The sequence below is a fragment of the Mus caroli genome, chromosome 13 (genome assembly GCF_900094665.2).
Source record: "Mus caroli chromosome 13, CAROLI_EIJ_v1.1, whole genome shotgun sequence".
Lineage (NCBI taxonomy): Eukaryota > Metazoa > Chordata > Mammalia > Rodentia > Muridae > Mus > Mus caroli.
Window position 1 is genome coordinate 97,738,311 of NC_034582.1, and position 12,867 is coordinate 97,751,177.

A 12,867-nucleotide genomic window follows, 5' to 3' on the forward strand; every position below is an offset into this window, starting at 1 on the left:
TCATTCTTCTTGAGTTTCATGCGTTTAGCAAATTGTATCTTATATCTTGGGTATCCTAAGTTTTGGGCTAATATCCACTTATCAGTGAATACATTCTTTAAAAATGAGTTTAAGTAAGGACACAAATAACAGGGATATGTGACACTTTCATATATGTGTACCACTGATTTTGTTACTATCTACTCTGCCATCAACTCTCTTGTCCCTCTTCCCCTGACAATGGTCTACAATAATAGTTCCCCTATTTCCATGTCTCATGTGAATCATTTAAAACCTATGTTCAGTGTATGAGATGAAAATGAAATCTGTAACGTTTCCCTTTTCTATTGTCCTATTGCTTCCTCTCTTCTTCCCCCCTCCTCCGTGGCCTGTCTAGATTCATATTATATATAGATGAGCGCGCGCACACACACACACACCATATAATTTTGAAGTCTTAATTCTGCAGAGTGAAAACATGTAGTTTGTCTTTTAACATGATGATCTCTAGTTCCATTCATTCTCTTGCAGACGATAGAAATCTCTTCTCGTTACAGCTGAACAGAACTCTATTGTATATATAAACCACATTTCTCTACCCATTCATCCACATAGCAAATTTTTAATTCCTTTATCTAAGCTCTTTCTTGAAAACACTTCAAGTTGTGAAGGGACTTGCAAATTCTAGCTTTTTTATTTCTCAACTTCTTCAAGAGTCTTCCAACTGGTCCATTTCCTATGAAGTATTCTACATGGTGATGTTGCCAGCCTTTCTAACACAAGCTGAGTGACTACTTACTTCTAGTAAAAGCTCAGAGCCTGTTTGAAACTGTTTGAAAAAGTTTTTTTTATTTTTTGCTAAAATCTTAGCCTGGCTTTCAAGACATCACAGTAACTATCTTTCCCCCCAGACCTGGCACATGAGTCTTTGTTTTCCTCCATCCCATACTCTTCCTCTGCGTCCTGCTCATCTTCTAGGACCTCTTGTCGTCCTCTCCTCTACCATACCTTCCTGCAACTCGAGAATGACTTCTAAGCCTCTCAAGTACTGTGATGTCAGTCACACACACACTATAACTATTATTTAGCCTAGTAAGTATTTTCTCATCTAAGCTACCAGAAACCTTGAGAAGGAAAATGTTTCAGTGAATTCCCTAACTATGGGTCTGTTAGCTGATCATCGGTGTTTGTTAGTGACCTTTCAAAATTCTAGTATTAGGGACCGGAGTGAGAGCTGGAGAGATGGCTTAGCAGTTAAGAGCACTAACTACTCTTCCAGAGGTTCTGAGTTCAAATCCCAGCAACCACACGGTGGCTCACAACCATCTGTAATGAGATCTGATGCCCCCTTCTGGTGTGTCTGAAAAACAGCTACAGTGTACTTACATATAATAAATAAATCTTAAAAAAAATTTTAGTATTAACCATGCATTTTAATGAGGTTGCCAAGGCTCAACAGAAATAAAACTTCTGTGGACCACAGACATAGTTATAGGCAAAGCACACATACACATAAAAGTTAATATGATACATAAAGTTAATACAATATTTTTTAAAAGCTATGTAGTGTAAAGCCAGTTACCATTTTATTAGGAAAATAATGATTTCTTATTTTATCCAAATAAGATGCTTTGCAAATAAGAGTGTTGCTTACCTTCACCAATATATCTTTTACAACTTGATTGCTGTCATTGTGAACACTGATATAACTGGAAAAGGTCTCTCCCAAAAATATATTCCTATGAAATGAAACAGCATTTTAAACAGAAACTCATTCAGTCCTTAAGGAAATCAAGTAAGTTTTCAAGGAAGACCTTCAGGTGGAAGACAGTTTACTGAAGGGCCAGGGAACTCTTTCTTTTAGGGTCCTTTTTTTAGGGTCGAGGAACTATTTCTTCAGCATCCTTCATTTTCCTTAGGCTGCTGATTCATTACCTATTGCACTTCAAAGTGAGAGTGTAATTACACACAATATAATACAGTTATCAACTGCTTCCCAAGTTTCTGGCCATCCTGGAAACTATGGTCACTGTAATCGGAGTTGCACTGTCAGAAGATCTGTATCTGAATACGCTAGAAAATGTCATTTTCATTTTTTAAATAACTTGTGCTCTAAATCTAGAAGTTCCAAGTTCATTCATCTCGGAGACCTTAGTCATTATTTTCCTAATAAAATGATAACTGGCTTTACACTACATAGCTTTTAAAAAATATTGTCTTAACTTTCTGTATTGTATTAACTTTTATGTGTATGTGTGTTTCGCCTGTAACTATGTCTGTGGTCCACATGCATGCAGTGCCCGTGGAAACCTAAAGAAAGACTCAGATTTACTGGAATTGGAGGTACAGGCGGTTGTGAACAGCCATGTGGTTGTTGGAAATTGAACTTAGGTCCTCTGGAAGAACAGCCTGTGCTTCTAATGGCTGAGCCATCTTTGTAGCCCCTTATTCTATATAATTTTAATAGTTTTACATCCATACATTTCCCAGTTTGAAAGACACTGGTTTATGATCACACCCTGTAAGCCTAGTATAACAAAACAAAAATACTGTATCAAACCCTGAAAAGTTCCTTTCTTTTTTTGGCTCAAATTTTCTCAGTTTTTTTTTTTTGTTTGTTTGTTTTTGTTTTTTGAGACAGTGTTTCTCTGTATAGCCCTGGCTGTCCTGGAACTCACTTTGTAGACCAGGCTGGCCTCGAACTCAGAAATCCGCCTGCCTCTGCCTCCCGAGTGCTGGGATTAAAGGCGTGCGCCACCACGCCCGGCTTTTTCTCAGTTTTAATTCATTGATAATATAGGAAAAGAGGAGAAATAAAAACACTTAAGAGTTTCTGACTAGCTAGCAAGTCTGATCTTCTGTAAAGAGTGGGGTGTGAATGAGGCTCATTAAGAGCTGCTCTGAAAACGACAGCCACGTTGATTAGTGTAACTAAAGATACACAGAGTCACTGCCCATATAAGACCTAGGCCTGGGGGCCTTGTTGATAGTGTTGTGATAGAACACATGCTTAGCATGTACAAAACTCATGCCTTTAACCACAACCCAAAGAACAAAGTTCACATGCTGTCATCATATTAGAACCATTACTGACTCTGCTCTACATTGCTTTTCTTAAGGAGAAGGAGAAGGAGGAGAAGGAGAAGAAGGAGAAGAGCAATTTGTATCTTTTTACTACTAGTTGCACAAGCAGCACTTTCTTACTCTGTAGACAAACATGATATAACAGCTTTCAGGGACTGCAGAACATCTTATGTAAACCTAGCATTCTTACCCGAAATTTTGGGGTAAAGTCAACATTTCTCCCAACATTAAAATCTCTGCACCATTTACAGTTGAAGGATCATCTTTCATTAACTGGTTAAAGAGATCACCTGCAGGAAGAGAAAAACAAAACTCTTACCACCTGCCTTTAAAGGAATAGGAGCCAGAGGGCAGCAGCTCAGGGGAGAGCACTTGCCTAGTGTTCATAATGTGACTGGACAGAGTTTCTTCTAGCTTGTCTTACCTGGAGCCATCTTTGATTTAACCTGAAATTAATCTTCCCTTTTCTACACCTGCTGTGAAAAGTCCCATGGGAACTGTTCTGGACACTCAGGGTTGAACGGCTCCAGCTAACTTTGTGTTTTGGCTTCTGTTAAACTGCTAGCTTGCTTTAGTGCCCCTTGCAATTGTCAAATATGATGTCGTTTTTTAGGTGTTCTTTGCCTTTAAAAGCCCCTAGAATACGGATTTGAGGATGTTTCTCTCCAGGCGGGCGCCAGCTGCCTTATTACATCTTCGCAATTCAGATTTGGCTGGGCTGAGTGGTCTTTTTGTCTCTAAGCCAAAACAATAAAGTCCTGGATTGACTCCTAGCACCATGGGCAATGGGGAGAGGAGGGTGTCAGATTTCTTTTTAATCTCAACAAAAATAGTATTAAAATTTTAATTTCTAACTTTTCCAAAACAGATACAACTGAGTGTAGTGATGCAAGCCTGAAATCCTAGAACTTATAAGTGAGGGACAGGAGGTTTTGCAATTTAGGATCAGTCTCAGCTACATGGTAAGTTCCAGGACAGTCTGGGATATATGAATCTCTGTGTCAAAAACGAAAACTGAGATATAATAATATTTACACTCATTCTTGAGTTATAATATTAAAATTCAACATACATTACAATGCAAAATGTCCTTTTTTATCTGTAGTATCATAGAATTCATGTCAGAAAATTCTGGTTACAAGGTGAATGCCTGTAATCACAGTATTGCCAGGTTGAGACAGGTGGGCCAAGAATTCAAGACACCTTAGGATATGTACAGTGAGGCCCTGTTCCAAAAAACAAAATAGCAAACAGCCCCCCACCCCAATAAACAAAATAAAACCAAAACCGATCTCACAGAATACTTCATTTTTGAAGGTCTTAAGACATAAATACACTATAGAAACACCAATAATTCTAAACAGACTACTAATACATATTTGAGGACTCAGAGAACACTGTGATAGTGATAGAAATACAAATGTATCTTAAAGTTCTCTTGTTATCAAAAGATATCATCTTGAATTGCAGATTATAAAGGAGCCCCATCTTTCAGACGACCACCTTCACATACTCGAAATACACGCAACACAGGGTTCAACAAACGGCAAGCACAAGACTGTCAAAGGTACGCATCTTCCAAAATCGTGTGGAGAGCCCAGGTTTCACCTTTTCCTTACATACCAGGTAAGTCCTTCTCTTCACACGTTACAGGAATATTGGTGAACAAAGTAGGTTTAGTCAATCGCATCACTGTCAAGGAAGAGAGACAAAATGTTCAGATTGTTTAGGGTTAATATTCAAGTCCAGTGCAAATAAAAGTGCTGACAGTATACATATCATCTCCATTACAAATACAAGGCCGAGAAAGATAAGTACTAACATTATAAATAGTATCTCCATTACACATACAAGGCCGAGAACGCCTGTGGAAGGTAATTCTGCACATTAAAGATTATATGCAGCAAAATACATCAGTGGCAGAACCTAGGCTAGAACAAGGGTGACTTCATACTGCTTAAAGCATATCCCCCAAGCAGTTGATTGTAAACTTGGGGTCACAAGGGTGAAATGTCTTATTAAAAAATATCCCAGGGAATTCAAGCAGGACTCCATTTTGGTGTTAACCAGCTCAAGATACGGTGTTGGTGTCTCCAACCTTCAGTCTTGCTTTTTCTTTTGGTTTGGTATGAGTGTCTTGCCTGGGATGTGTGTGTGTGTACCATCTGAGTTCCTGGTCAGAAGACGGCATGAGGTCTTCTGGGACTGGAGTTATGGAAGCCTGGAAGCGCCCAGAACAGAATCTGGTTCCTAGGCAAGAGCAATATATAAGTGTGCTTAACCTGTGAACAACCTCTCCAGCCTCTATTCTTAGTTTTTTAAAATATATATATATATACATATATATATATATATATTTTTAAAGATTTTATTTATTTTATTTATATGAGTACACTGTCACTGTCTACAGACACACCAGAACACCAGAAGAGGGCATTGGATTCCATTACAGATGGTTGTGACCTACCATGTGGTTGCTGGGAATTGAACTAAGACCTCTTGAAGAGCAGTCAGTGCTCTTAATGGCTGAGATCTCTCCAGACCCTCCATTCTTACTTTTAAGTAGAGAATTAAAAAAAAAACAAAAACAAAAAACAGTTAAAGTTATTAAATATAACATGAGGATAGCTATCCTGAGAGAGGTACACAAAAGGTATTTTAATTTAAATAGCTAAAGTTCAAAGCCCATTTCTGTTGTTCTTTTGCTTTTTAAAGATTTGATTCTAGAGATTGTTTTATGAGGCCTAGATGGGCTCACATCCTCTATCGCCCAGCCTTGGCTGAGCATGGGATTACAGGCATGTGCACAGCTGTATGTCCTGCCTATGTGCAAATCTGTGACACACGTACTGGGCAAGCAGAGTTATATAAACAGCTCATTCTTCCAACTTTATTGTTCTTGTTTGAAGTTTTAGGACAAGGTCTCATATCACAGCCCAAGATGACCTAGAATGTGCCACGAAGCTCAGGCTAGCCCTGAACTTTGGCTCTCCTGCCTCAGTCTTTCAAGTGCTAATATTGTAACCACAAGTCAGTACCCTCAGCTCATTCCTTTAGTGCTTGAGGTATGTCTGTCTCACTAGCAGCCCAGAACTAGAACTCAGAGATCTACCTAACTCTGCCTCCCCAGTGGTCAGATAAAGGCCTGCACCATGCCTGGCTCTCCTTGAGCTTTTAAACAAACTAGGGTTTCAATGTACTTTTCTAGACGACAAAATCAAATATACCAGTATCAAAGGCATATTTACAACCATCTATGTCCTATAATGAATTAATGCATCTCAAAAGCTGAAGGCGCTAGGTATAAAAGAACAAAATACCTATGAAAGCAAGATGTGAGAAACTCTGGCAGTGGCTGGGAGATGGGTCATTTGGTAAAGAGCTTGTGTACCAGCATGAGACCCCGAGTTAGATCTCAGAAACCATGTAAGAAACGCTGGGTATGGTAGTGACATCTGGCTCCTTGGGACTTGCTGGCCAGCTTCCCCAGCCTACCTGACAAGCTTCAGGTAAAAGAGACTCTGTCTCCATAAAAGCAAAGCAAACAACACAAAAACACACCAAGGTAGCTGATGCCTGAGGTGCCTGGGCTGGCCTCTGTATGTGCACACACAAGAAACATTGAGAGAGAAACTAAAACTAAGTACTAGTTATTAGGTAGTAATTTTATAATCTATGCTTGAATGGTAAAATAAGTTATTGGGGGCTGGTGAGATGGCTCAGTGGGTAAGAGCACCTGACTGCTCTTCCAAAGGTCCAGAGTTCAAATCCCAGCAACCACATGGTAGCTCACAACCATCTGTAACGAGATCTGATGCCCTCTTCTGGAGTGTCTGAAGACAGCTACAGTGTACTTACATATGATAAATAAATAAATCTTAAAAAAAAAAATAAGTTATTGGTTCAAAAATCCAAAACCCACTAAACCCATACCTATTATTTGTTAAGTTGGGCAATGAAGTTGGATTTGTTTAAGACTAGGTCAAAGTTCAAACAAACCAAAGCTTATCACTTGGATGACTCTGCATCTTTGCTTTCTCTCTCTATCTCCTGTCTGCCTCTTTCCTAGAGACTAAGTGCTGGCTGCATTTTTCCAAAGGCTCTCACTGATTTATCTTTCCACACTTATTTTTGTTTTTCTAGCATGTTCTATGTGTGATTAAACAGTGGGATCTTGAGAGGGAAGGGAGGTTGACGATAGCAGCTAATAGCAAGTCACCCAGCCCCCGGGATCCACATGTAGCACCACGTTCAAAGATCTGACATCTTCTTAAAAGGCTTCTAGAGGGCTAGACAAGGAGTTCAGTGGATAAAAGCACACAATGACCTTAGTTCAATTCCCAGGACCTACAAGGTGGGAAGAAATAACCAACCAATTCCTTCAGGCCCTTCTCGGACCTCCACATATGCACAGTGGCATGTGTGTTCACATGCAAACACACAATACATACATGTAACTAAAAATAAAAGCCTTCTAGGAAATAACAGTGGGTTTTAAGTCGTCAGATCTTGATAACGCCGTAAGTATTAGCTAGGTAAGTGGGAAACGAACTTTTTCTTTAGAATCACTGTACTATTTGAAGCAAAAAACCTTAACTTTTTCTGTTTTTTTGAGACAGGGTTTCTCTGTGCAGCTCTGGCTGTCTTGGTACACACTGTGTACACCGGGCTGGCCTAGCACTCACAAAGATCCACCTGCCTCTGCTTCTCAAGATTAAAGGAGAACACTACCACTGCTGCCAATTCCTATGCTTTTACTTTCATTGTTTCACAAAGAATTCTGAGATGCAGCAGTTCACGTGGAATACACCAGAAAACTTCAAATTTTCCACATATGAAAACATAGACGCTCCTTTTAATTCTTGGATTTAAAAACTGTTTATAATCTCATTGCAACTTATACTTTTTAGTTGTTATAATCCTTTTAAAATAACAAAACCATCACAAAAGTGATATGATTTCCAAACTTTTAACTCTTGATTGGCAACCAATCATGAAAAATACAAAATCAGACATACTGTGATAAGACTTTTAATTTTACAACACAGCTCATATTATATTTAGGCGAATAAGGATTTTTAAGGATTCATTAAAATAAAACCATTCGTTTAAACTCAAATCATTGGAATAAAGGTTAGAACACTTACTTTCAATTTCAGTACAAACAATAATTCATCAGAGTTCACTTAAAAGAATGCTAATAAACACAATCTGGAATGTTCCTGAATTGACCGACAAGCCTTGGAAGTATGTGATATTTATAGACTGGACACAAACTGTATCCATATTACACAATTATTTCTTCATACTATAAAGAAGCATCAAAATTTAAGTCATTAAAAATGTAATGATCAGTACAATGTATTCATTTCACAATTTCAGTCCAAATTCATTTCATTCAGAATACTTTTCCTGATGATGAAAATTTATTACATACTAAAAATAACACCATATTTATGTACAAATAAATCAATTTTCCCAATAAGAGATAATCTTTCTTTAAGAAGATTTCCTACATATTCACAGCACTTAATATCACAGAACACCCATATTTGGCCTAACTGTCTCTGGATGGTAGCATTACAAGAAGGAAGTTCATTGTGCCTGATAAGGCGATTGAGTTTTGTCCAAATGTCTTCCAGAGTCTGGTTGTTGCAAACACTGTATTCTAAAGTCCATCTTGCTCTATGAAAGGAGTGCAAATGTAGTGTCTTTAAACTAGCTTGCAATTTTCTAGACAAAGGAAAGACCTTTTCTGGACAGCGTCTGCCGGCAAGCGAAACACTCCAGGATCTCTGCTTGTGCTGTTTTTCTTTTCCTGAATTTTTATCCAAATGTGCCGCATTGGTCTGCTCCTTCAGTGTGTGTGATTGGATAAAGTGCTGCAGTTTTGAACTAGGCTGAAACTCCAAGAGATCTACTGTGCAGTCATAGCTCTGGGATTTAACACCAGGTTCTGAAACGGCTAAGTACTGCTTCACGCTCTCAGCAGCCTCTTCAGAAATTACTGGTGGTAATCTTTCAGGCTTGAGTGGAAGTTTGGACTCATCGTATGGAAACCAAGGAATAAATCTTGGTAGTGGGTGAGTAGGAAAGTCTTGAATTACATTTTCTGCAATTTTTGCCAGCTGTTTGGGATCGTTTTCATATGGTCGGTAATGTAATATTACTTCAGTGGTCATTCTGCAGCTATCCATTAACTCTTAATGAAGATAAAATTTCTTAGCTGAATTCTTCAGAGCTAGAATGTAATTTATTATTACAAAAGTGTCTTTCTTGTCAAATCAGAAGAAACAGGACCTAAAGTAGAAGCATTGCAAACAGTAAGATTTGGTAGGGACAGCCTGCATATAGACGGGCAGGGAGGAGAAATCAGAATCCATTCTGCATATGGTTTTTGGTTTTTTTTTGGTCTTTTCGAGACAGGGCTTCTCTGTGTAGCCCTGGCTGTCTTGGAACTCAATTTTTAGACCAGGCTGGCCTCGAACTCAGAAATCCACCTGCCTCTGCCTCCCGAGTGCTGGGATTAAAGGCGTGCGCCACCACGCCCAGCCTGCATATGGTTCTTTAACTAAGTGCTATGGCAGATGGGACTACAGTTGAAAACTTTTTCACACAATAAGGTATCTGAATGAGGTTGGATTGAAGATTACATCTAGCCTGAAAATGCTGATAGCCAACACGTTTAACTAAGTGGATATATAGGATTTTGAAATATTATCATTAAAATGTTTGGTATTCATAGTCCTAAAACCATAAAAGAAACAAAAATTTGGTAATTCTTATCACATCACATAATATTTCAAAAAAATTTTTTTTGGGGGTGGGGGCTGGAGAGATGGCTCAGTGGTTAAGAACACTTCCAGAGGACTCTAGTTCAATTCCCTTACCCACAAGAGAGTTCATGACCATCTATTACACCACCTCCATCAGACAGTCTCTTCTGACCTCAATGGGAAACACATACACACATACACACACACACACACACACACACACACACACACTCACTCACTCACGGTATACATACATAAATACATTGTACAGACAAACATGTAGGCAAAACATCCATGTAAATAGAAGTTGTCTTCTAAAAAATAGTTTTTAAAAATCCCAGTACTCAGCCGGGCGTGGTGGCGCACGCCTTTAATCCCAGCACTCGGGAGGCAGAGGCAGGCGGATTTCTGAGTTCCAGGCCAGCCTGGTCTACAGAGTGAGTTCCTAGGACAGCAAGGGCTACACAGAGAAACCCTGTCTCGGAAAACAAAAAAAAAAAAAAAAAAAGATGTTAGTTCACTGGACGCCAATGTAGAATAAGAGCACAACACAGAAGTTCTCGTGATTTCCCAAATTAAAGCAGTGACCAGAAGTTCCAGCACACAAGGCCTCAGGAATGGAGGCAGTCAGGATCTGATCTACAAGTTGTGGTTCCTAACCAGGCCAAAGGTAAATATAATAAAGGTTCTTCTATATCTACACACACACACTTGTTTAGTCTTTTACTCCCCAAACGTGAGAGAACTAATTTATGGTCTTACACACTGCTACAAAAACTATGACCCTGATTTCTGTCGTGATGTCACAACAAAATCAGTCTGATTCTTAAGAATTAAGAGGTAACTGCATAATGAATCATTTTACAGCCTTAAAATAACCATATTTTTCCTAAGATTCATTAAGTTTTAGTATAGACTTAATATGTGATGACACAGTCTTTGAGCAGTTGAGAATGATCACTTCTTGACGTTTTCTGGCTTACAATCAAAGATAAGGAATTAATGAGCTTATTTTTGTTTTCTTTACCCCTTTTCAGTATAAAGTAGGACACCAAGAATTCTTTTATTGTCTGAACATATTCAGTGATATACTAAAGAAACAAGTGAAATTTTGAGAGATCTTTTTAGGTAAAATGTAGTTTCAAGAAAAACAAAAGGGAGTGAGGATGTAGCTCAGTCAGTAGAGTGCTTGCCTAGCATGCACAAAGCCCTGGGTTCAAATCCCAGCATCCCATTAACTGAGTCTAATGGTGCTCATCTGTGATCTGAGCATCTGGAAGGTGGAGTCGAGGGGACCAGGGACACTAGGTCATTCTCAGGTACACTGAGAGTTTAATGTCAATTCACTAAGTATCTTCTCTTTCTACAAATGAAGAGTAATAACAAATAGAACTCCCTACCACTGCGACTTTTGGTAGCTTCTAAGTTGTGTGAAATCACACTTAGCAGCTCATATAATTGTTTTAAGTTCATATAGAAATCATAACGATCCATGAAAGAGCTCTTTCATTTTCTAGGAGGCAACAATACCTTAGAAAGATGATTTTTGAATTATTGCCCTGATCTCTTACTAGATATGTTATCTTGAAAAACCTGCTAGACCTTAAAAGATAAGTTATATCTAGCCCACACACTAGATGTAAGATCCAGGTAACGAACATCCAGTAAGTTCCTTTCAAACACATATAATCTATTTTAGTCTAGATTGTGTGGAAGTCTACAGGTCTCATTGTTGTATTGATAAATATTGCAAACCTTCTTAGTTCCACATTCATAGACAGTCATATTAACTGCAGACATCAAAACACGATTGTAGGTTAGGAATGGAACTGGCGAGCTTCTGGAATGTAAGATGTGTATGGATGGAGCTCACAGAGAATGAGGGAGGAATGTGGAGTATATCGAAAGGGATGCCTTAAAGAAGGTTAAGTGCAATTCAATCTAGTTCAAATGTCTTGTAAGCATTTCTCCCTATCAGTTGAAGGCAGTGTTAAGTTTATAACTGCACATCCCAAAAGCAAGAAAGTGCATTGTGACAGTAGCAAACATAAAAAAGAGGCTGAAAATGTTTTTAAATAAAAGGTTATCGATAACCAAATTCAAGGAAAATCTGACCTCTTATCTTTTTTTTTTTTTTTCCTGGTCAAATTAAATCATTAAAACGTATTCAAAACTTCTGCGTATAGACAGTTAAAGTTTTTAAGATAGTCTAGACAAGTTTCCCACAAACATGATACTACAGTACGAATTAATTTGTAGTATATTTCAACAAATCTAAGAAGTATTAGGTGTAGTTCCACTTATTTCAAATCCTTGGTATTATCGTAACTTCATCCCTGCGCCATGGACAGATATAAAGGAGTAATTTTTGAAAAAAAAAAACATATCAAAAGCCAGCTAAAATTTATGCTGGTTCACAGAGATCTCTGCGGCAGGGTCGAGGCGTGAGCTTCAGTGGACAAAATGTGGTGGCTGCGGTGGCAGAGAGCTCTCAGAGCTTGGGTTCGCATTTCATTCCAGGAGGAGCAGGAAGGCGAGTGCCGGGGTTAGGGACAAGGCCTACGTGGGGGATCCTTCGCACAGTGAGGGTACAGGCAAACAACAGAGTGAGGAGTCTCAGGTTAGCAACAGTTTACCTTTTAGCGCCAGCAGGTGCTCCTGTTTGGGGGGATTCACTTCCATCTTGGCGGGCACTTCTGACCTCAGCCTACGCAGGCTGAAGTTTCACCGGGTCTCCAAGGAAAGTGCAAAGCACAGGTCCCGGAAGATCGGGCTTCAAACGCACGCCCGACTTCTTTCTGCTCGTGAGGACTTAAATTCTCTTGTCACTAAATCCTTTACGGCCCCAGTGAAATCTTTGTACCACCACGGCCATTCCTTCTCTCAGAAGCACACACTTGCCTCAACCACTAAGGCTGACTACAACGATCCACTTCTTGCTGACAATTCGCGGCTTCCCAAAAGCTTTCATGGCCCGGTGGGGGTGGGGGAGGGCCCTACTGTCATGGCATGCTGGGATTTGTAGTTC

The 12,867-nt window shown here is 39.1% G+C and overlaps 2 protein-coding genes across 5 annotated transcripts in view; both read right to left on the reverse strand.

Moving 5' to 3' along the window:
- The window catches only part of Trappc13 (trafficking protein particle complex 13), a 35,733-nt gene extending 22,943 nt beyond the window's left edge, over positions 1-12,790 (reverse strand). For 2 of the 4 annotated variants that reach the window (XM_021180042.2, XM_021180041.2), the window contains exons 1-4: positions 12,476-12,558; positions 4,687-4,755; positions 3,254-3,353; positions 1,634-1,718 (exon numbers count right to left, since the gene is read on the reverse strand). In XM_021180042.2, the coding sequence (XP_021035701.1) occupies positions 1,634-1,718; positions 3,254-3,353; positions 4,687-4,755; positions 12,476-12,521 (300 nt within the window). In that variant the 5' untranslated portion in view covers positions 12,522-12,558. Of the gene's footprint in view, positions 1-1,633; positions 1,719-3,253; positions 3,354-4,686; positions 4,756-12,475 lie in introns of all 4 variants that reach the window. The other 2 variants (XM_021180040.2, XM_021180039.2) reach the window with 2 other exon arrangements.
- Positions 7,118-12,824, reverse strand: LOC115029092 (shieldin complex subunit 3). The gene is made up of 2 exons (XM_029468415.1): positions 12,476-12,824; positions 7,118-9,363 (listed from the first exon to the last, which is right to left on the reverse strand). Exon 2 carries the CDS (start codon positions 9,258-9,260, stop codon positions 8,493-8,495), a length of 768 nt encoding a protein of 255 aa, XP_029324275.1. The 5' UTR covers positions 9,261-9,363; positions 12,476-12,824; the 3' UTR covers positions 7,118-8,492.
- Positions 12,825-12,867: the final 43 nt, after the last annotated feature.

Coding starts and splice junctions, on each gene's coding strand:
- LOC115029092 (XM_029468415.1), bottom strand. CDS start 9,260: ATGGATAGCTGCAGAATGACCACTGAAGTAATATTACATTACCGACCA.